The following is a 25,556-nucleotide window of genomic DNA, read 5'->3' on the forward strand; positions in this document are numbered from 1 at the left end:
TTATGAACTTTTTGAAGCATCAAAGTGGTAGTTGTGTAGCTGTCAATCGAGGGACAGAAAGCTCTCATTTCAGTCATTTTATCAGAAATATCTTCATTTGTGTTCCGAAGAAAAAAGTCCATGTTTGGAACGACATCAGGGTGAGTAATTAATTAATGATAGAATTTTCATATTTGGGTGAACTATCCTTTACGCCTTTGTTATTGTTTTGAATAAGTGAGCTCTATCGGCGATGCACGATTAATGGGCTGCTAAAATAATGCTCATGATACATTGTACATCATGCATGTAGGAATTACAAAGTGACCCTATTTAAAAGTATTGTCATTCAATATTCTAGATATTGATCCAATCAAAACCCATGTGAAAATAGCTCATATCTAATAAAAGAAATAACGCTACTCAATTAAGACTCTATGAGCTCCTGTTATGAAGCAGCGGACGAGGAGAGATCCATTTGCAGGCTTTATTAAATAACAGGGTCAGACAGGCAAGGGTCGAATACCAGCGATATAAGCAGAGCAGGTTACACAGTAAGGCAGGCAGGCAGCAGACAACGAGAGGTAAGGTCCAGATAAAGTCGTAACAGGTAAACAAACACAGGGTACAAACGCTCAGAATAGTTCACTGGGAAAGCAATACTTCGCACCGAGTGAATGTGAAAACCAGGTATTTATGGTGTGAGAGAAACAAGGTGATAAGACAGGTGAATGAAATGAGTGCTGATGAATCCGGGCAAAAAAGTATGGGAAATGTAGTTTGTGAGGAAGTGATCATAGTCTATTGTGGAGCGCCCTCTGGTTGCTCTCGAGGGCACTCCAGCTGGTGATCGTTACAGCTCCTCACTTCCGTTCTGTGGCTGCGGTTCTGCAACTAAACCTGACAATGAAATTAACTGTAAAGTTTAGCTTTTGTCTGAAGCTGCCCCCACACCAGGTGTCAGTATAAGCCAGCACAACTAGAAACTTACTGAGTGCATAATGCATTTGCTGTAGTTTTATGACCGTTGTGTTTCATCACGGTAAACACTAAATAAATAAATGTAATAATATCATTGATGCTGATACAAAATTCTAGTAGATGCAATATGGGAAAAACTGTTAGATTGAGTTGTTTAGTTACGATGATGTAAAAGACACATACCGAAGTGTGTTTAAAATAGACCAATTTGTGGAGAGAGAGCAGAAAGAGAAAATCAAAGGTCAAGTTTATTAAAAAAACCCACATTTGATTACTTTAATTGCCCTTCAATTTACCACAATGCATTGGGATTATAAACACTTTCTGGAATTACAGAAAAGAAAGAAACCTATGTTTTAAAAAAACAAATCTGATAAAAGATCTAGACTACTAAAATGAACGAGCAACAACGACCACTAGATGTCAGCATGTGAAAGGGTTCGGGCGTCACCACCAAACCGCAAAAAAATAAAAGGCAATGAAAAGACATAAACAAGATCTGTGTCCCTCAAAGCCAAATGCGTTCACATTATCATTGTATTTAGTTTAGTTTCTTGAGAAGGAGTTCCCCCCTGAGAAGACTTGCCAACAAATTAAGCAACTTTCACTAAAGTCACCGCAATTACAAACAGAATGTACAGCCTTTCATGAGCTTCATGACGCTTCATTGTTTCTGCAGCTCAGTTCGCTTGTTTTTAATATCTGGTTCGCTAACAGCAGCGAAGTGTTCAAAAATCATCTCAGGGAAAATGTAGCACTTTTATTCTAACTGTAGGCACTGACAAAATATAGTATTCTACAATAAAAAAATATCATAATTGCAAATATAATTTTGCATGATTTTCTGTTCCTTTTTGACAGATAGATAGTCATGAGACAATAATGTTTGGACTTCACCTTTTTGTCTTTCTCATCGGTTTTCTTAATTGTTAATTTTATGATTTTAACAATCATACAGTATTTTATGGTAGGTGACTTTATCTCTAAAAAAACTGACTAACCTGTAAAATTCATTCGGACACAAGCAAATCTATATATAAAATGTGTTTCTGATTGCATAGCCTATACAATCTTTTAAAAATACTTTTTACTGTTTATATATGAAAATGATCTGGCTATCGGTAATAATCACATCGAAAAGACAATGGGCATAGGTCATGTGATATAAATTATCAGCTGTATCTAAATTATGAATAACCTTCATCTGGACGGCAAAGTCCCTGTGGTATTAATGCGGAATTGAAGGGAGAGGCTGCGCGTTCACAATCCCTCCCCTTACAATGTGGAGGCGGGAGCGCGCAGTGTATTCTGTCCAAACTCGAGCGCGATCATGAGAAAACAGCCTCTGGACTGCTCAGCATCTCACGGACACTAAAATGTATCATCTGCCGTCTGCTAACAAAAATAGCAGAGATTTCCAGCGGGATATAAAAGGCTACATCATGTTTTGGGATAATTTGACATCTGAGCATTAAATATTGTTTTTAAATCTCATCAAGTGTCGTGTTGACTGAAATCCGCGCGAGCGTTAGGAATATATCACTTACAGGTAAGGCACTATGAGAAAGTTTTCAAGCAACAATTGTCCGGAATGTAGACAGAAACAATAGCAAATAAACTGTAAAAGTGTTTCTTATTTAAACTTTCAGCGAAATTGTAAGGATTGTATGGTTAAGAAGCAGTCGCTACATATCTCGAGATGTTCAAGACATTCGCAACACAAATAAGTTTTATTATATAAAGTGAAGCGCGTTTTCAGCACGCTGGACAGCGAACACGGTACAAGAACGGGACGTTCTCAAGCCTTCGCTGCTCAGTCGTCCGGTAACAGCAAGACGCTCGAGGATGTCGAGATGAAAAAAAAAAAAAACAAAAAAACATCAGACATCTCAATTAGTCCACAAGAAAAAAAAGAGAATAAAATAAAGAGAGAATAAATAATAAGGTAACACTTTAATTTAAGGCGACATAGTTACACATGACTACATGTACTTACTATAGTAATAACAGTACAGTATGCATAATTACATGCCACTAAGCCAAACCCTAATCATAACCCTATAGTTAGTACATGTAGTTAATAAATATTACTAAGTTCTTATGGGAGTAAGTACAATGTAACTATGTCACCTTAAAATAAAGGGTTACACTGTATTTTAAGTAGTATTGTTACACTGTAATTATACATTTAAGTACTGAGTAATATTAACTAACTACATATACTTACTATAGGGTTAGGATTAAGGTTTGGTTTGCGCTTGCAATGATGCATAATTTATTGTTATTACTAGAGTAAGTGCATGTAACATATCTAACAATGACACTAAAATAAACTTAACAAATAAAGTGTAATCAATAATAATAATAATAAAAGCATTTAGTTTTTGGTAACACTTCAAAATATATTTGCTTGACACTATGATAGCATCAAGTGCTTTTTATTATCATCATAATAGTTTGCAATAGTTAACTTTAAATGACTTCTTTCATTCACATTTGTTCTTTGAGTGTGAAAAATACATAAATAATTTGTACTAATCTGCACCTTCATGTGTGCTTGGCAGGAGCTGAAAATGGCAACCAAATACCTGATGCTTATTGCCTTGGGGACTGCAGTGATTGGCAGTGCGCACTGTTGCCCTGAGCAGTGTACCTGCTCTGATAAATATAACCACCAGTTTGCAGATTGTGCCTACAAAGAACTTCTGGAAGTACCTGTGGGCTTGCCGTCCAATGTGACCACCCTGAGTCTTTCAGCTAACAAGATTAAAGTGCTGAAATCCAAAACCTTTATAAATGTGACCCAGGTGACCTCTCTTTGGCTGGCTCACAATGAAATCGTCACCGTCGAGAGGGACACCTTGGCTCTGATGATCCAGCTGAGAAATTTGGATATTAGCCACAACAAAATTGTGCATTTTCCATGGGAGGACTTGACCAATCTCACTGCCCTGCAGTTGTTAAAGATGAACAATAACGAGATGGTCAGCATCCCCAAGAATGCCTTTTCCAACCTGAAGGACCTGCGTTCGGTCCGTATTAACAATAACAAGTTTACCACCATCGTGCAGGGGACGTTTGATGCTTTGACTGCCATGTCCCACCTCCAAATCTTCCACAACCCCTTCATCTGCTCCTGCAACCTTGAGTGGCTTAGGGACTGGATCACCAAATCCTCAATCTCAATCCCTGATCCAAACAACATTGTCTGTGATGCTCCTTCCCACCTCAAAGGTACACAGGTCACTAGCATGCCCAAACTGGATTGCAAGGCTCCGTCCGTGTCCATCACATATCAGCCAAACATCGAAAAAACTGAACTCTATGAGGGATATTTGGTCATGCTATACTGCGAAACAAAAGGAACCCCTAAACCTGACGTCACATGGGAGATATACGCTGGAAACCAACTAATTACATTCCCTTTACCCGCCATTGTCGAAAAAATTGAGATTCCGGTTAATGGGCCGCCTACGAACACCAGGTTCCTTGTGTTTCAAAACGGCACCTTGATCATCCCTCGCATGAGCAAGAAAGAAGACGGCAACTACACCTGCTCTGCTGTCAACGACATGGGAAAAGCCGAGCGCTCGGTGAGACTTGTTGTCGCAGGCACCAAAAAGCATGCCATCAATTCGATGCTCGACACAAAAGCACCTAGCCATTTACCAGAAGACAAACTTGGTTCAAAAGGCTCCAAAAACAGCGTTATTAGCATGTGGTCCAAATCTGAGGAGAAGACAAAGAGCCTTCCAACCGGAACATCTCTTATTGCGAGGGATAGAGAGCGAGTGGAAGAAGGGGCCGATAATTTGCCATTTGTTGGCAAATGCGGAATAAATGATGGTACGCAGTACATCTCCAACCATGCTTTCAATCTCAGCTTGGACGAACTCAAACAGTACACGTTTGATTTTGGGGTGATCGCTCTGGAGGTTTCAGAGACTGAGGCCAAAGTTCAGCTGAACCCTTTCCAGATGGCCAATGCAAAGTCAAACATTCACCTCAGTCAACAAGAAGACCTCCAAACTGTAAATAAGGAGCCTTTTAGCCTTTTCCAGACGTCCACCAAAAAGTCACCCCTGGACATGTTGTACCTTTGCGTCAGTACTGGTAATGGACATTCAGTGGTGCAGTGGTCCAAGATAGAGGAGGGTGTCAACGCCTATCGCTTTCAGGGCCTCAAGCCAGGCACTAATTACACCCTGTGCCTCACCTATGGAGGCCAGGACTGTCAAGTCCAAGTGGTCTTCACAACCCGGAAGAAAATCCCATCTTTGCTAATTATAGTGGTCGTTAGCATTTTTTTGCTAGCTTTGGCAACCGTGCCCCTGCTGGGAGCCACCTGCTGTCATCTGCTCTACAAGTATCAAGGCAAGACCTACAAGTTGATTATGAAGACACAAAACCCAGATCAGATGGAAAAGCACATAGCGACGGATTTCGACCCCAGGGCGTCTTTTGTGGGATCTGAGAAGAACTTTGACCCGAGTGAGCTGGGAGAGGGCGAAGGCGAGGCTGATGGCGAGGACGGAGAAGGTGAGGACGTCGAGGGCAGTGTGGTGACCGAGTCCATTCCCGAGTCACAATCCAAAACCCAGGAGGATTTTGAAGCTGGATCTGAGTACAGCGATCGGTTGCCACTTGGGGCTGAAGCGGTAAACATATCTGCGGAGATCAATGGTAATTACAAACAACCCCGTTGAGATGTTTATTCTTCATTTGCTCTGAAACACAATACAAACCAGGTGAATACGGACTGTCATCTCACGTAATAGACTTTATTCAGAGCTGCGCCATGGCAGGTATGAAAGCGGGGCAGTGAGAGATAGACTTACAGTGTTTTCACTAGCATCCGCTGTAAAAAGCTGCATAAAGCTCCTAGATCACTTATAATTTTCCACAGCTCAGTTATTTGTCTACTTGAATTTCTTGCAAATATATTTTTGCATTTTTTCGTCAGCAGAACAATAAAAAACACATTACAGAACAGTACAACCAACTGAAGAGATATCTATCCCTCAAAGCCTCGCTTGAATGTCCGTTAAAAATCGAAGATGGCGCCGCTGTGAATAAGGTCTATATAGCCTATAGACGCGCACTGATAAATGCGCGCTCCTTTTTTTTACCTCAGCAAGTTATCACTGTCTATCAGTGTGCATACGATGAGTGTTCATTATTACAAATAGGGTTTTGAAATTTATCCAGTGGACTGGACGTAAATCTATCTTCAAAAAAACCCTCATAATAGCTACAATTCACTTTTCGTGAGTCTCGTCACTTTCATTGTCAAGTAGCATCCATTTTAAGTAATCGATATAGTGGACAAACATCGAGCGCTTCTGAGGGAAATGTCACCCTGTTACTCTTTTCACAGCATGTGTGTGTCTGGAAAACGAACCAGGTCACCTTGGAAAAAAAGTTTGTTAAGTGTAATGAATCCAACATACGTGTGTGATTTTTAATATCTTTGCGACCGGGTGCTTTAAAATATCTCTCGCCTTTACGAATTGACTGAACGTGTCCTTTCTTCTATTTGAGATAGCCTTTATTCGTGGCATGTCACACAAAAGTATTTTCAAGTGTGTTTTATTAGGGTACTATAAACTGTAGATATTCAATGTCGATTTGTGATGTAAGCCAAGTAATCTGAGAAACTGTTCTCTTTTTTTTTATAAATATAAATGGTCCGTTTTTACCATGTCAACACGACATCGAGTGTCCAGTAAACTGACGTAGTGGCTTGTTTCTTGTCCAGCTGTCCAATGATGTTGTAAAAATGCTCAAACCTTTTAAAGATTTTGATATGATTTTATGTAGGCCTACGTGACCTTAATAAAATACTGAACGAACGAATGTATTGGAAATTATTTGCAAACATAGAAAAGTGTTTTTTTTTTAGCCTATATAAATGTGGACAAGCTTTTCACACAACCCACCCAACTGACTGTTCAATATCCAGCAAGCACTCTTCAAATTATGATTTGTCCTGTGAAACGCCGTGCGAAAGGGGAACAGGTAAAACACTCACTGTAGCCTATATATATATATTGTTTTTATTCTCAAAATGAACAAAGTAGCCCTACCCGATTAAGGTATGGTACATTTAGTTTTTGTTTTTCTAAAACGAATATTTGAAAATAAATATGAGCCTGCATCCTATAGGACATTATAGCCTATAGCTATATTAAACGCATTTAAATCCACGAAATAGGCTAATTTATCCCATTTTTAGAAGCCTTTTTTTTCGTCATGGATATTGATATTGTACTGAATTAATTTGCTTGAGAAAACTGAAGGGCAGAACAAAGGAATAATGTGATTTCGGTGTGGTTTTGCTCACACCTTATTTTAAATATTCAATTACTCTACAAATCATACGTTTGAATAACGAACGAAAATCTTTTTAGAATGTTTAAAATTGCCGCAAGGAAAATAAATAATGCATAACAATATTCGTGAGAGTAGGCTATATTATAATTCGAATTGTTCTCATTTTTCTTTTTTTAACTGAACATGAAATCATTTACGCGACGCGGGAGAGGGCACCATTTCCCTTAATTCAACACAGTGAACAGATTTTTTAAGTTTTAATATTTATTTAATTTCATAAATCACAAATATGCCATAGGTAGCAGAAAAAGACACAATAGAGGGGACTATCAAAATGAAGTGTCAAATGTAACAGTGAGACAGATTGTGTTTATATTTAGTCAGAGATGAAAAAAATATTGCAATGCAATTATGTTGTCTTAAAAGAACAGATACAGCTCAACCCATAATGGACATTATAGGTTTCATCTGTTTGTTTAATATAAGAACATTCTCACCACTGGTAAAAGTCACACCAATGAGTGCAAAAATGAGTGGAAATTAATAATTCATCAGTTTTGCCAAAGAGCAGAACCTGTACATTCATAAATAGTCACACATACTAACCTCGCATCAAGCGGTTAGATGGGAGTTCAGTGCCAAACTAGATTTCCTGATATGCTAAGTCCAAGAAGGAAAGACAGTCTCACTCAGACATGCAACAAAAGACACAATCCATCCATCCACACATCCACACACATGCAAAGTATCCGTTAACTACAACTGCTTGGAGTTCTTCCTGAGGCACTGAGCTGTAAGTGCACTTAGCTAAAACACATGTGCTTCTCTGCTACACCAAAGCAAATAATACTATCATCAATATCTGGCCAGCAGCCATTAAGAGAGGGTGGGGGGGATGGGGGGGGGGTCCTCCTTCTCCACATTGTGATGTCCAGTCCTCAGTTGTTGGTGGCGGCGCTTTCGGCCTCCTTGCTCGGCTCCTGGATGCTGCCTTCCTTTTTGCTGCCCTCCTTAGAGGTCCGGTTGAGTGCTCCGTTGATGAAGCTTTCTGAACTCTGGCACTGGAAATGCTTTCGGGAGCCCACCAAGGACGGGTTGTTGACCAGCGTGAAGAGGAGCTGCCAGTGCGCTCGTGCCCGCTTGGCGTTGGACACCTTGTTCTGTTTCTTCTCTTGCTGGACCAATTGAATACCTTTAAATGTTGAATACAAAACATTATGAAAGAGGTTAAGTCAACGTATTAAATAGTCCATTTAATTGATTACTGATAATACTAATATATATATATATATATATATATATATATATATATATATATATATATATATATATATATATATATATATATATATATATATATATATATATATATATATATATATATATATATATACACACACACATACACTGTCAAACCAAAATTTATTCAAACACCTTCAACATTTTCTCACATTATCACAGTTTTTTCGCTATAGTTTAGAAAATGGTAATAAAATATGACAAGAACTCAGTGTTATCAAATCAGTTGATATTTCACTGGTTTTGTCCATTCTTCTGTTAGACTATCTCACAAATGAATCCGGTTGAATATCTGTCAGCTGTTAGATTTAAATACACAATTAGATAATACAAGTTTAGGTCAACCAATTACCAAGCAATGCTAATTGTGTTCAGTCTGTGGTGTAAAAAGGTCGCATTAGCAATTAAAGAAAAAACACTTAAGCAAAATATGGTCAGATCAAAGTGTCTGAATAATTTTTTGTCCCAAATTTTTCTACATTTTACTGATAGTCTACTGTATGAAGAATATTTGGGTATAATATATGTCACCGTTTCCTTTATTTTGCTATCCTCACTTACACAAATGAACGTTAGTGTCCTGCACCCACTAGTAAAAAAATATAAATTATACCTGGCGTCTGAATGCTAACTTTCTAATTGTTATACATTTAGATATAAGTCTAGCATGTGCTGGATGATTATTTTAGGAAATTAATAGAAACATTTGCTAATTTAGTTGTTATAGAACAAAATGTAAATTATTTAAAGAAGCCATCTTACCACACTACATAGGTAAGAAGGCAAAATTAAAGGTAAAATTATTCTATCACTTATTGTATATACAGGCATATGAATATTTACATATTTAATTGCCCATATTTTAATTGTAGATATGTCATAATAGCATAAACACAAACATATATATATATGTAGTGTTTTACATTAATGCTGGCAAATTGCATGAAAGCGAAGAGGTCTGAAATGTACATCTAATTCACAGTTGGAACATACGAGGTGCGATTAGCATACGGAGAGTGTAAGAACTGTGAGCCACACATATGAGACGGTCAATAACAGCGCTCAGTCGGTGTAACAGACCAGTTTTTCTCAGATAATAATTATTGTATGCAAATGCAAACAAGCAAATATTATTCCTACAGTTTTTTTGTATGCAAAAAGCATCACATCTTGTAGGTGTAAAATCAACAAAAGACAGGTTTTTTTAATGTGGAATAGTGGAATATACACCATCTGTTGCCTATCATCCTGCAAAACCCTAAAGCTGAGATCCGTCCTGCTCCAACAGCTTTGACTTTATAAGACACACAGAAAGCTCTAATGGCATCTCCGCTCAGCTATATGAAAGAAGTGTGAATGTTCACACTACGAGAAGTGTACTCTGTGTCTATGACAGGTCTGATTGAGCAGTAGCAGGGCCGAGGTGAGTTATTGCACATCAGGGCCCAATTTATCCTGACAAATTTAATCATTGCGGGAACGCTCGCCTGCTGCGTGCGAGGCAACACGATGAATCAATTATTCTAAAAACAAGGCCAACCAGCCGGCTGTGCATATAGACATGAATCACCCAGGAGAAATCAAACATGGATCAATATAAATCTTGGCTTCAGTCAGAGATTTGACACAGATGATCTAACATCATTTTGCACTGCTTTCTGTTTGAAATGCATTAAAAAGATGAAATTAGTTTGTTCTTTTAAAGATGGTATTAGTCTGAACACTACTGGGTACTGGGAGGTCAATCTGTTTATAGTCTGCATGTATGAACAAATAAAACAAACACATATATGTAGTGTTTTACTTTTATTTTTTATTATTTAATTGATGTAATTTATTTGATCAATTTATTAATTTAATTTATAATTACGGAAAACATTAATATAAATAATAGGTGGTTGTGCAAAAATAGAATTGGTGTGTATGTAAATATATAATACAACTATTTTATTTTATATAAAAAACTGCCAAACACAATAAACAGAACTGGTAAACATAACACATACATATATATATATATATACATAATACATATACACTAGGGCTGCACGATTTGGGGAAAATGTCATATTGCGATTAATGAGGTCAATATTGCGATTGCGATATAATAAACAAATGGTTTCATGAGTCAACTTGCTTGGTTCTAAAGTAAAATGCACACACAGATTAGTGATAATTCTGTGTATTAATGTGTATTTCTCAACTCTGTGTATTAATGTGTATTTACATCAATGATCAATAAGCCATTGATGTAAAAATGACGACACCCCCCACATTTTAAACGTTAATTATAGCCATCCAACATTACAGTGATTCCATCAATATAATTGAAAGCTATCAACTTTTAAAATATTTATTCAAGGCTTAAAAAAAACAGCTTTTAAATTAAGTGAACTTCAAACAATCCTCACATAAACCCATAATAAATGCCATATTTACCTGTGCTCTTCCTGTCTTAACAAGTAGGATTGAGGATTTATATACAGATTTATATACAGAAATTGAATAAAGTTATCAAACAGTCTGTGCTGCATGAATTATAAATTATATATAGACTAATCCTTATTAAAGCTACAAAACTTCTTTAGTCAAGAGCAGTGAGTAATTTTCTGTTCCCTTTGTTCTTTGATTAACTTTATTGACAGAACGCTTTATTCGCTGCTGGCCCTTTAAGAGCAGCCGTTGCTGAGACGCGAATCTCACACGCGCCTCATTCTCTCACAAGCACAACTCTTTTCGTCCATCATAAGACTGCTCTTATGTTATGAAGATAATCGACAAAACGACATTTTGGCATAATTGTGTGTATTATTGTTCGTTCAAGCTCGAAAGAGAACTGTATTCTGGCACCCGGTCTGTGCATGCGCATTATACTGGCGCGCGTTTTTCTGTGAGTCACATTCAGGACATTCACAGGCAGCGCGCTCTCTTTTGACTTCTTGTCGTGCAAAATGGTTTTTAGGCATTTGCACGAATAAGAGCGGGATCATGTAACACTAAAGGATGACAAAAAAGAAGAGATGCGGTGTTAATAGCCCTAATTTGTTTATTTCATATAAAATCGCGGCATTTTGCGTTATATAATCACATAGGTTTGACATCGCGATTACGATTGCGATACGATTAATCGTGCAGCACTAATATACACACACACATACATACATATATAATTAAAGTACTGTTTCACATTTCCCTTTTTATTATTATTATTATTATATATTTTTTTAAATTATGTAATTTATTTTTATGGTAGTTATAAGTATAAATAATAGGTGGTGCAAAAACTGCTGACCATATTGTGTCTGAAATGTATGTTTTTTTGATATTAACTTCTGTCTATAGAACTGGTTATCACTTAAAGTATGAAATAACTATCAGTTATTATTCAATACCAAAAAAAAAAAAAAAAAAAAAAAAAAAATATCTGCATACCTATTTGAAATCCCTCAATGCTTTTTAAAGTAAAGTGGCCAGGAATGTACAGTTTCCACACACTCACTGTCAAAACTCAAATGAAATGAACACAGGACAGGCTCAAAACAGGCTCAAAACACTGACCACATCCTCAGTTCTAAACGAATGAGTCTAAAAGCTTGGAGTTCGCGAGCGGACTCTCTCAAAGCGAATGATATGTAATCATATCGCAGTCATGAACTGAAGTAATAAAGAAAGAAAAGCACAGACCTTCTTCAGCATCTCGAATCCTCTGTGCGGAGAGATTGTCCTGGCCCGTGGTTTGCAGCAGGAGTCCACAGAAGGCCTTCATCACGGGGTGAGACTGGCTGACCTCAATCTTCAGGTAATGAGCGTAACACCGGTATCCTGCAGAGAGACAACCAAATGACACTCACAGCCCACATCTGAGGGGGTTTCGCATCGGACGTTCAGTCTGGCACTTTGATCAGAAATACAGTATATGGTAGGAGTAGTTACATCTGATATTTCTATGTGCATAACTACAAATCCGGGTTAAATAGGGTGACCACCTTGCTCTGGTGCAGGACAGTAGATGTGATTTTTCAGGACGTTATACTATGTAAATATTGGATGATAACGTTTCAAATCATCAATAAGCGGTGTTAATTGTGACCGGCAGTCAATTTGCCCAGGTTCGCGTGATACCATGAGATTTACTCTACGGGACCTATTCAGTCTAGTAAATATAATGAACTGAATAACAGGCTAGTAGAGGTAAAAAACATATTTTATACTAAAATACACTGCGTTTCCTTAAGTAGCGACTACTTTATTTTCTTTTATTACACTACACCAACAATAAATGCGTTTCTACCGGATTCAGTGCATGTTGAACTTGAATGTTTTGCTGGATCTGGCAGGTTTAATCAGGATGTTATCCAGTACGTGTCTAGAAGCAGTAAATGCATTTTTTTAACACCAATCGGATTTTTTTTTAGTATTATACTTCTTATTGTGGTATTGCAATTTCAGGGTAGAAATAAAATAATACAGACATAATTGAAATGTGGGACACTGATTACGTCTTGGGGGACCCAGGACGAAGTTAGGCTTAAATAAAACTAATAGTGTTGTATTATGTATATTTTATATAATTAGATAAATATTTTTTAATTCTATAAAATATATAAAAAGTAATTATGCAGTGCTGTCTTCTATCATGTAGTTACTTTTATTCTCTAAATGCAATCGATTGGATTTGCTGTAAACCAGGGACGGACTGGGACTAAAAAACGGCCCTGGACTTTGACTAGGCCCGGCCCAAAGCAATCGGCGCGCGGAAACTCGACAACAACAACAATAACGCCTGCCATGAGTGTCACTTTAACTGTGGCTCATGATACTATACCATCCAAATTATAGCTAACAGCATATTATACAATCTATTCCATGCTGTCTTAAAATGAATTTATTACTTAATAATCTTAATTAGTTTATGCAGTAATTAATCTTAGCTACTGCACAAATAATAATACCACATCTAAATGAAAATACACCATTACAAATGTAACTTCTGTATTCAAAATCTTCAAAGTTTGTAAGCATTAACTGTAACATTACCAACATTTTTAAAAGTAAAAGCACAAAATATTTCTAAATATTAGCAACTGCATGTGGCATTTTACAGCTAAAATGTTGAAGTTTAGCTGTTTTAACTACTGTAATCATTAAAAATGTAGCAAGCTGAATATCACTTCCTAACATCATCCCTAGCAAGTAACTTGCAAAGTAATTTCTGATTAATTCGGTTCGGGAGTAGTAGAGATAAAAGCCCGCCCGCACTGACAATTGATTGGTTGGGTCCTTACATGCGCTTCGTGAGGGACACGCGCACACTAGCACACACGCGCACACTAGCACACACACGCAATCTCTCGCTCCCTCTCTCTCTGCCGTGCACGCGCTACGCATGCGCGCTCTTGCTCGCTCTAGATTCCGGGAGATTTTAACTAATTTGCGGACATCAGGGAGCCGCTATCAAATGCGGGAGACTTGGGATGTGTGTGGCGGCTGGTGGGCCGGCCCGCCGGCCGTCCTGGAGTACCGGCCGTTCTGTGATTCTCCAGATCACACAGATGGCCAGTCCGCCCCTGCTGTAAACCCTGGGTCAGTACTTGGGTCAAACATGAATGCAGCAGTACCTGGGTCAGTACTTGGGTCAAACATGAATGCAGCAGTACCTGGGTCAGTACCTGGGTCAAACATGAATGCAGCAGTACCTGGGTCAGTACCTGGGTCAAACATGAATGCAGCAGTACCTGGGTCAAAGGCCTCCACGCTGCGGTTCAGAAGGCTGATGTCCAGGCGTCCTAAGTGGACTATGTTGAACAGGGCAGTGATCACTAACCTCCAGATGCCCACTATCACACCAACCATGACATTAACCAGGAAACACATGTAGCTGAGAAGAAACAGACTCCCTCTGTAGAGAAACACCACATATAATTTGTATTATAAAAATAAATTTACTGTATATACATTTGTTCTTTTGATTTTAGATAATAAAAGTAATAAAGTATTAAACACACACAAAAAATAAAATATAATTTTATTTATATATATATATATATATATACATACACACACACATTATGTTTATTTCTAAAATAAAATGATCGAATATGTATTATTAAATATATATAAATTAGGGCTGTCAAATGATTAATCGTGATTAATCACATCCAAAATAAAAGTTTTTTTTACATAATATATGTGGGTGCACTGTGTATAATTATTTTATATATATAAATACACACACATGCTTGTATATATTTAAGAAATATTTTCATGTATATACTGTATATAGATTTATATATAATTTATATTATATATAAATATAAATATTTTATATATAAATAATATTTTTTTCTTAAATATACATGCATGTGTGTGTATTTATATATATACAAAATAATTATACACAGTGCACCCACATATATTATGTAAAAAAAAAATTTATTTTGGATGTGATTAATCGTGATTAATCATTTGACAGCCCTAATATAAATATAATATTACTTCTATTTATTTTTCAGTCATAATATAATAAAGATAATTGGTAAACATAACAGATAATTTTATTTTATATCATAAAATAAGTAATAAATATAATATACTGTATGTCATAATACAAATAATATATTATGTAATATATAATTATATACAACTGATCATTTTATATAATATAATAAAATAAAGGAAAGTAATAAACAATTGAAATACATAATTACACATACGCACACACGAATATAAATTTAAATTTAACGACTTAACGCGTTTAAATGTTATTAGTAACAACGATGTCGCAAAAATAAAACGGCGTTGAACATCTGTATCTTAAATTTCTGTTGCTCAGAATCAATGATGTACAGAACGGTAGAGGTTTTTATTGTTGGCTAGTCAGTCATGGCCTGCCAGATGGTGTATGTAGACATTAAAAGCAATAACCAGTAAGAGCCAGGTGTTTTGGCTGTGTCGTAAAATGAATTCGCACCTGTTGTTCAGATCTCTCGTCCCTGCATCCTTCCTGATGAACAAAAACCTGGACGTCACGTGCTGGATCAGCGAAGCCAGGAGCAGCGTCAACCAGAAAGGCCTTTAGCAAAGAAAACATGCACGTGAGAACCCTCTTAAGAGGCCCTTCCTTCTCTAATAGCTCAGCTTATGATGAGAGACGACTGATAGCAGAGATTCCTGGCTCACGAGGTCACGACCCTGAGCTTTCTCAAGGTCACCGTCATGACCTAGAGTGCGCCGAGTGAAGGCCACTCACCACATGCGGCCGATGATATGGAAGAGCATGAGATTCGTTCCATAGAGAACAGGGATGATGATGAGGAAGACGGCGAACAGAATGCAGATGAAGAACACCAGAGTCTGGATCACCATGCCTGGACACAGACGCACATCAGACATGCTCATATACAGGATACTAGTTCATTTGAAAAATAAATAAAATGATGCTTATAATATTATATTTATACAGTGTGTATTATTAATTGATTTATTTAAAAGCAACATAAAGCCCACCCTTTTTACTTTCTTAAGTGTTGCTGGTCTTTTGTTCGATGTGCACATTAATCTAAAGAAATTTGTTTTATCAAAACTTTCTCCATGTATGTTGGATTTTTATTGTTTCCAGATGAACGAAGTACGGAGCCCCTTAAGGGACATGTTGGTGGGTAAAAATATGAGATGGGAGGAGAAATTATATTTCAAAGCCGTGTATGCAGAGAAAAGTTCGGAACAAATTCCCGGAATGACCCAGAACTGAGTGCCTTTATAAAAAATAAACAAACCGAAAAGTAAAAGAATATAAATTAATAAAAATCAATAAATTTAAACAAATACATAAAAAAAAAAAAAAATCAATCAATCAAAAAAAAAAAAAAAAAGATAAGTGGATCAAAACCTTTCAAAGTTATACATGAATTTTAAACAATACCTGTTCTTGTCTTAGGACAACTTTGATCAATTTTTCTTGGTCCACTTCAAATGTTTGATCCACTTCAAAATATTTATTTTTATTATTGATTGATTATTTTTTTTGTATTTTTTGTATTTATCTAATTTGTATTTATTTATTTATTTTTATTTATGTATTTATTCAATCAATAATAAAAAAGAAAATATATATATACTTTTGTTTTACAGCAGTCAAATTTTGGCTCCATTTAGCAGGTTTATAATAATAAAGTAAATAAAAGCTTTATTGTCAGTCTTAAAAAAATGTATATTATATATTATCTTTCGAATTATTTATTCTCACACTTTTATACCTTGAGAATGAGGGAGTTTGGTTCAATACAGTGGAGAAACGTGTCCTCACCGAGACAGATGAAGGCGGCCTGGTAACTGGTGAAGCCCATCCAGCAGACCAGCGCGGGTCGAGACGGCCGGATACTCCTGTGGCAGTTATACACAGTGAAGATGTCTCCTCTGTACAGGCCCTTCAGGTTCGACCTGAGTCAACACAGAGACACCACTCAGAGCTTTAATAGACACGCAGCATCTGTGGAAATGCCTGTAATGGGGACGTCTCTTCATCAAGAAGGAACTTAAATGGAATTGCATGTCAGGGAGTCAAACTGCCATTAACGACATCTAAAAACTCAATTTGAAAAGTCATTATTTTTAATCTGGTATTCCTGACTGTAATTACCTCTCTCTCATTAGCCTAGTAAATGATTTCTCCCCGTTTCACCCCCAGCTAGCTCTTATTCATAATAGAAGCAGTCAGTTATGAAATTATTAGCAGTGCATTCACAAACGTGCATGATGACCAATAAAAAAAAGAAAGAACAGGAAATGCGTCAAATCGTGTAAACTGGTGCTCTCATATTACAGTTATATATTTATACATATACACATTAAATTAACTAATATAAAACAAAACAAAAACATTTTAAAATATTTCATGCTAAATACATAAATATGTAATATTAAACACATACATATTTATTGTTAAATACATAAATATGTAAAAATACATTTACATACATAAAATACATAAATCGGGTAAACTGGTGCTCTCATATTAGAGTTATACATTTATACATACACATTAAATTAACTAATATAAAACAAAACAAAAAACATTTTAAAATATTTAATGTTAAATACATAAATATGTATTAATACAAATATTTATGATTAAATACATACATATTTATATATATATATATATTAGGGCTGTCAAATGATTAATCACGATTAATCACATCCAAAATAAAAGGTTTTTTTACATAATATATGTGGGTGCACTGTGTATAATTATTTTATATATATATATAAATACACACACATGCATGTATATTTAAAAAAAAAATTTATTTATATATAAAATATTTATATTTATATAAATTATATATAAATCTATATACAATATATACATGAAAATATTTCTTAAATATATACAAGCATGTGTGTATTTATATATATAAAATAATTATACACAGTGCACCCACATATATTATGTAAAAAAAACTTTTATTTTGGATGTGATTAATCACGATTAATCATTTGACAGCCCTAATATATATATATATATATATATATATATATATATATATATATATATATATATATATATATATGTTTTTTTTTATATATTTATTTTAATATTCATAATATTAAATAAAAAATAAGTTACAATTGTTTTGTATTTTTTGCTAATATACATTTGATTTAATATATTTAAAAGGAAATTCTGAAGAAATATTTTATTCTATTTTAATTCGACAATTTGTTGCTGAATTTAAAAAGTTGGAATTGAGTAAAAAAAAAGAAAAAAAGATATTATATATATATAAATATATATATATATATATATATATATATAAATAAATGTATAAATGGAAATCAATTAGCAATCATAAAGTTAATTTTGACGTCAGAAACTTCCGAAGTCTTTTATGTCCAATTCTGACTCCAAATTCTATTTATAAAATGTACCTGGTTTACTTGCTTCTACTTGCATATATTTGTTTCTGCATAGTTAACTGGGATAGATTAGGATGTGAGTTTTTTTTGTATCACCTGTGCAAGACCATGGACCTCATGAGCATGAACAGGTTGACCAGGCAGGCCAGGGTCACCGCTGACAAATAGCAAACTGAAAAAACAAAAACAGAATCACATGAGCCGAAGAGTCAATGTCAGATGCACAAGTACGCACTCACGACCTCAGCACTTTTTCCCACTGACTGATTGGAAACCGAGTCCTGCTACAGTTCAGCGGTCGGCTTTGCTGACTGCGTCGTTATTCATCGGTTGATTTATATGGGTATTTAAAGCGGAGTGAAAGTGAATGCAAGCGAATGATTGGACTGCATGCAGTAAATGCACTGATGCATGCAGACCTCTAACAGTCTGGATCAATGCAAGCGCTTCATCAGAAAGCTCACATTTGCATGGCTGTGTTGGCATACATTAGCTTATCAGAGATCATCCTTAAACCCATTCTAGACAACTGCACTGATCCAAAATACTCCAGCTTTGCAATTCCTCTAAACAACACTTTACCAATTTAGATATACTAAAGTGCACTTATTATGCTATTTTGAAGGTTCCTAATTTTGGTTTGGACTCCTACAATAGTTTTACATGCAAGGTCAAAAACACTTTAATTTTCTCATAATTTACATTGCAGCATCACCTTTTTCTCACAGTGCCTGAAATAGTTTGATAAAGGATTCTGTCTCTACATGGTCTACTCTGCTCTGATTGGTCAGATGGCCCAGTCTGTTGTGATTGGTCTACTCTGCTCTGATTGGTCAGATGGCCCAGTCTGTTGTGATTGGTCTACTCTGCTCTGATTGGTCAGATGGCCCATGTCTGTTGTGATTGGTCTACTCTGCTCTGATTGGTCAGATGACCCAGTCTGTTGTGATTGGTCTACTCTGCTCTGATTGGTCAGATGGCCCAGTCTGTTGTGATTGGTCTACTCTGCTCTGATTGGTCAGATGACCCAGTCTGTTGTGATTGGTCTACTCTGCTCTGATTGGTCAGATGGCCCATGTCTGTTGTGATTGGTCTACTCTGCTCTGATTGGTCAGATGACCCAGTCTGTTGTGATTGGTCTACTCTGCTCTGATTGGTCAGATGGCCCAGTCTGTTGTGATTGGTCTACGCTGCTCTGATTGGATAGATGGCCCAGTCTGTTGTGATTGGTCTACTCTACTCTGATTGGATAGATGGCCCAGTCTGTTGTGATTGGTCTACTCTGCTTTGATTGGTCAGATGGCCCAGTCTGTTGTGATTGGTCTACTCTGCTCTGATTGGACAGATGACCCAGTCCGTTGTGATTGGTCTACTCTGATTGGTCAGATGGCCCAGTCTGTTGTGATTGGTCTACTCTGCTCTGATTGGACAGATGACCCAGTCCGTTGTGATTGGTCTACTCTGCTCTGATTGGTCAGATGGCCCAGTCTGTTGTGATTGGTCTACTCTGCTCTAATTGGTCAGATGGCCCAGTCTGTTGTGATTGGTCTACTCTGCTCTGATTGGTCAGATGGCCCAGTCTGTTGTGATTGGTCTACTCTACTCTGATTGGATAGATGGCCCAGTCTGTTGTGATTGGTCTACTCTACTCTGATTGGATAGATGGCCCAGTCTGTTGTGATTGGTCTACTCTGCTCTGATTGGTCAGATGGCCCAGTCTGTTGTGATTGGTCTACTCTACTCTGATTGGATAGATGGCCCAGTCTGTTGTGATTGGTCTACTCTACTCTGATTGGATAGATGGCCCAGTCTGTTGTGATTGGTCTACTCTGCTCTGATTGGACAGATGACCCAGTCCGTTGTGATTGGTCTACTCTGATTGGTCAGATGGCCCAGTCTGTTGTGATTGGTCTACTCTGCTCTGATTGGACAGATGACCCAGTCCGTTGTGATTGGTCTACTCTGATTGGTCAAATGACCCAGTCCGTTGTGATTGGTCTACTCTGCTCTGATTGGTCAGATGACCCAGTCCGTTGTGATTGGTCTACTCCGCTTTGATTGGTCAGAAGCGGTTATTTCTTTTGGGAGACAATAACTCCATGTATCTGCACTTTGATGTTTGAAACTTTGCAGACCTTTTACATTCACAAACAGTTGTATTACACACTACATGAAACAGTCATATCTGAAAAAGCCTAATAGTGGCACTAAACTAATACCACATTGAAAAAAGGGTAATAGCTAGGACCACATAAAAATCTGCACACTTATTTGTATTATAGTAATACATTTAAAAAACCAGTTTGCTTATACAAGGGGATAGAAGTATGTAGAATGTAATAAATGACGGATGTTCTGCTTGAATTCTGCGGGCACATATTCTGTGTAGGCCAAAGTATAAGAAGTATAAAAAGGACTGACTCACTTTCAACACACCACAAATAGTACATTACAATCCTGACCACCTCCTGACGGTCATCTGACAAGATGATATTGAAACCAGCCAGCAGGAAGGCAATGTTTTCATCCACTCCTCTACGGACGATGTGTAGGGTGGGCAGCACTCCTGAGACCAGCAAGAGCGCCATCTAAGAGATTCGGAGATTCCAAAGAATGCAAAATGCGTTGGAATAAGCTACTTTTCCCAAGTTAAACGAAAGAAAAGCGCATTAATTATTCCTTATAGACAGAAATAACTCAAAAACGGGCTCGTTTCTTAAAGTGTTTACCTGATAAAGTGCAATGAATGCCACAACCAAAGAGATCGCTAGTTTCAAAGGGAACCTAAAAACTGATGGAAAAGAAAGACAAAAAAAAAAAAAAAACTCTTACTGACTCCAAACTTTTGAATGATAGTGTATATTTTTTGGACAAAATATTTGGTTTCAACTTTAGGTTTATTAAAAACATTCAAATGTAATAATTACCATCCTCGGGTGTATAGATGTAAGACTTGGCAGCATCTCGGAGTCTTTCTAATAGTTTGGGTTTTGTTGCGCTGGAACTGCAAAACAAGAGATAAATGTTCATAAACAACAACAACAACACTTAATTCAATAGAATTCTATAATAATATCCCATCACAGTCTTTCGAATGCACAATTAGATGCTTTTATCTAAACTGACTTACAGTACACGTATTACTTTGCACAATGGCTTTAAATGGGATTCAAACCTACAACCTTTGAACAACCAGTCCTGATCTTCAAACCCATGGCTTCTAGGTATTTAAGTCATATCTGAAATGTGTTGACATATACCTTATAGATCTTATGTAGCTCCGCCCCTTTTCAACACTGCGCTCATTGCGTTCTGTCTTCCAGTTTGTATTTCCACAGCACGAAGGAAAGATCTTACAGATTTATGAATGACCCGCTCATTTAAAATCATCCCGGTCTACTGACATTTGTTATGACATCCGCTCCATTACATTGGCCATGATAACTTTAGTTAATTCTACAATAAGTAAATCCACTTGACCAGCTAATTCGCCTTTGGCTAAGCCACACCCTAGAATGTAGATTGACCAATCACAGCGCAGCCAAGAACGAGCTCCCACAGTGGTCCGACATTTTTCACAGCTCCATTGACTTTAACACAGGCGTCTCATATTTTTGGTCTCGGTAGGCTATTACCGTCGTAGTTTTATCAAAAATATGGTTAAACGTTGTGCCTGGGGCATTTGTAACACAGATACGCGTTTCCCAGAGAGGTTGCAGGGGGGTGTCCATTTTTTTCGTCCGATTTTAAGTCAAATCCTGACAAGTGTCGTCTAGCAACGTTATACTCGCGTAGTCCATTTGCTTTGTAATAACGATTATAAAAGTGAATAGAGACCTACCCAGCTTTGCATGAACAGTGTTGCTCCTTGATATTGTTAGACCCAGCCTCCGTCTCGATTAGTAGGATATGCGGTGGTTCATTTTTTGACTGTGACCGGTATGCTTTTGCCTCTATTTTGATGCCTTGTTGTTCCTTGCGTTTCGCCTGTATGTCGTGAATATAGCCTTCGAACGTATATTGAAGCCCCTTCTGCCTACTTCTATCGGACACTTTATTTGCTGCTTTATAAAAGTTTGATAAAATTTCAGCAGGAAGAGCTGTCACAGCATAAGCCATGTTGATACCAGAGCCCAGATGAAGTTTGTTTGTCGGACGTAGCAACAGTAACTAAGGGGGGCGGGGCTTAGCCAAAGGCGAATTACTCTTCGACAGCGATGCTATAGAAATATAAAGAGAATATAAGAGAAACTTTAAAAATGTAAAAACGTATTAGTAAATGTTGAAATTAGCAATGAACGATACTTTTATTAACCTTAGTTAGGACTGTTATTGTAAAGTGTTACCATTTCACATAAATCCAAACATTCATGCTTAAAGACTGTCTTTAAATATGGACACAAAGATATACATATGTATATGTTTACTCTCACACTTTATTTGCTTCTATTTTAGAACATTTGATTATCTAATCAAAATAGCAAAATATGTATTAGTGACAATAAAAAAATAATTGAAATCAAATGCGTTTCTGATTGGTTTATACGTTTCTGTCGGCTGCATGATGATACAGTTTGCTTTCTCATGTTATAGCTTTATATATGTAACTTTGCTGCATAACGACTGCATAAAAGCAAACAGTTGGATATAAACTAATGCAAATAGATGGTAACAATCGTTACATTAAACATTTGGGTGTGTGTTTTTGTCATATTGTTTCAACCGCTTGAGGTACTACTAATGTTAGCGTCCTTTCAGCCTCGAAGGCAACCATACTACTGTTTTTTCTCCACTAGTGCAGCATCTAGTCAACAAATAAATTACTTTATAATGATATGAAAACGCGTACGGTAGTGTACTGTATAACATACAGTTTCATTGACTGTTTTAAATCCGCATCTGAAGTGTCCCGCTCGGTGAGGCGCGCAGCCTCACGTGTCAAAACAAACTCCACGAGGCGTCAGTGATAGTTTTTACTTCGCCTCTAGAGGCCGCTCTCCTATGTACGTAGACACAAAGAAGTTTCCATGGAACAGGAAACATGGTCACGTGGCTCACGGGACTATTTTCAATGACGTTCCAGACACCCAGTATATTTTTGCATGAAGAAGATCAGCATCTGTGCCGTACAGACTCAATGGCATTAGCTCACGAGTCAGACTCTAAAGACTGCAAGACAGTGGCTGATCACCATCTATGACTCTTTGCATAAGTCAATTTACAGTAGGTGTGATTCATCGCCCGTCAATGGAAATCAGGAAGTAGTCCATGCACAATATCCCATCTGCACAGCTATTGTAAAGTGTGCTGCTTGCTATAATAGGGAAAAAAACTCACCTTTCCTTTCTTGTAATTGTAATCCATTCCATTACCGAAAAGGTTCCACAAGATTAATTTACATGCCATCAGTATTATAACTGATGGCACTTTCCATTAATAAGCAACAGAACAAGGCCTGGAATACTTAAAAACTATTCTTCAGGTCAAAATGTACCTTTTGAAAATGAACCTTCAGGAAATGTTAACCTCAGGAGGTCAAACTAAATATTATAGAAGGTTTTTTATTAATATTATTTTCAGTTTCTATGGGATTTAACCCCCCAACCCCCAACTTATCTCATAATTAAATGTGTATCTTATAATATAATAATGTGGGGCAATATTCGAGGAAAGCGTCAGCTCACTGTGAAAGTCGTGTCATGAGTTACTACGGTAGTATAATTTCTGCAGTTTTAAGCTTCTCGAAGCTTTGGGTTAATAAATAAAGGTGTCCACATATGTGGGCCTCACCTGATTTTGGTGAGCTTTTTCTTCTTGAAAATCTTCTTTACATAATCTCGGTAATAACTGCTACTGAGGTCCTGCAAAACAGATTAAGAAAATAATTAAAAAAGACGAATAATTTGATAGAGACCATCATTCTGTATGAAATCTATCAAATCTAAAACAGTGCATGTCATACAGTTTGACGTGACCTATACTTTGCTTGCATTATGGACTAATCGGTTGCGCTTTTTTTGACAGTACTTGTACTTACAGTGCACTTACCTAAGAAAGTACTGGGTAATACAAGGTGACTACATGGGTTAATGGTAGGTTTAAGGGTAGGTTCAGGGTTAGTACCTAGTTAGTATGTACGTGGGAAGCAAAACTGTAAAATAAAGTGCTTCCGACAAATTGACAATTCTGAAAATTGTTTTAGATTTGTCAAATCATTTACTCGCAGTTTAGACGCTTTGCGAAGGAATTGTTCCTCTTATTCCATCCAAACGTATTCGTCATTGCGATTATAGCTGAATAACACTGGCATTGTGCGGTTCCTGTGGGAAAACAGCACGCTGTTTGTGTAATGTCCTCTGTGAGTCAAACATAACCCAATCCCATTGAGCTGCTTACAATGATTAGACCTCTGGAATGCAGGTGCCGAGTTTACAAACTCCCCTCTTGCCTTTCCATGTTGCTAAGTCCCTCATTATGAATTAACGCAGTGGTGCTTAACTGGCAGGTCATGACCCGAAAATGGGTCACAGGTTTGTTCTGACAGGGTCACATGCAGTACAGCATGGAAAAATGATGGATCAGTGACAAATAAGAGTGTCCATGATAAAGAAAAGGAAAGGATTTAAAAAATCTAGAGGCAAAACACGAGGCAAGTTTTTTTTAAAGAAATGTATTCTTTGTTTTCATGTGGTTTTGAAAACTTTTACACCATGTTCAAGAAAAGTTTCAATTTAATGACTCTAAAAATGTCATGTGATGTAACAAAAAAAACACGATAATATATTTCCTTACATCTTGGGTACATGTGAGCGTACACATATTGTCATTTAAAAAAATGTTTCAATATATTTTTAAAGGTAAAAAGTATATATTTAAAAAACATTTTCACATATTTCAAATATCACATATCACATGAGGGAGTTGAACAACGACATTTTACAACCTGAACTAACCTTGTTTTTCAAATATTAATAAGCAGAGTAAAGCAATTAAAGAAAACATTAATAAAAGATTATGCCTTCATTTTAAGTATTTTTTTTTAAATT

The 25,556-nt window shown here is 36.7% G+C and overlaps 2 protein-coding genes across 2 annotated transcripts in view; one reads left to right on the forward strand and one right to left on the reverse strand.

The window, feature by feature from the left end:
* Window positions 1-2,214: 2,214 nt before the first annotated feature.
* Window positions 2,215-6,816, forward strand: LOC130099357 (immunoglobulin superfamily containing leucine-rich repeat protein 2-like). The gene is made up of 2 exons (XM_056265025.1): window positions 2,215-2,509; window positions 3,525-6,816. Exon 2 carries the CDS (start codon window positions 3,534-3,536, stop codon window positions 5,664-5,666), a length of 2,133 nt encoding a protein of 710 aa, XP_056121000.1. The 5' UTR covers window positions 2,215-2,509; window positions 3,525-3,533; the 3' UTR covers window positions 5,667-6,816.
* A 723-nt stretch (window positions 6,817-7,539) lies between these two features.
* The window catches only part of stra6 (signaling receptor and transporter of retinol STRA6), a 30,049-nt gene continuing 12,032 nt past the window's right edge, over window positions 7,540-25,556 (reverse strand). The window contains exons 8-18 of the mRNA XM_056265026.1: window positions 24,301-24,371; window positions 21,438-21,514; window positions 21,240-21,301; window positions 20,936-21,098; window positions 18,607-18,682; window positions 16,898-17,031; window positions 15,842-15,959; window positions 15,563-15,664; window positions 14,328-14,491; window positions 12,277-12,414; window positions 7,540-8,485 (exon numbers count right to left, since the gene is read on the reverse strand). Of these exons, the coding sequence (XP_056121001.1) occupies window positions 8,232-8,485; window positions 12,277-12,414; window positions 14,328-14,491; window positions 15,563-15,664; window positions 15,842-15,959; window positions 16,898-17,031; window positions 18,607-18,682; window positions 20,936-21,098; window positions 21,240-21,301; window positions 21,438-21,514; window positions 24,301-24,371 (1,359 nt within the window). The 3' untranslated portion in view covers window positions 7,540-8,231. The remainder of the gene's footprint in view (window positions 8,486-12,276; window positions 12,415-14,327; window positions 14,492-15,562; window positions 15,665-15,841; window positions 15,960-16,897; window positions 17,032-18,606; window positions 18,683-20,935; window positions 21,099-21,239; window positions 21,302-21,437; window positions 21,515-24,300; window positions 24,372-25,556) is intronic.

This window comes from Rhinichthys klamathensis, unplaced genomic scaffold (assembly GCF_029890125.1).
Source record: "Rhinichthys klamathensis goyatoka isolate OS25496 unplaced genomic scaffold, OSU_Roscu_1.1 h1tg000228l_1, whole genome shotgun sequence".
Taxonomy (NCBI): Eukaryota; Metazoa; Chordata; class Actinopteri; order Cypriniformes; family Leuciscidae; genus Rhinichthys; species Rhinichthys klamathensis.

Bases quoted from the DNA above. Each gene is read 5' to 3' on its own strand.
- LOC130099357 (XM_056265025.1), top strand. From the start codon at position 3,534: ATGGCAACCAAATACCTGATGCTTATTGCCTTGGGGACTGCAGTGATT.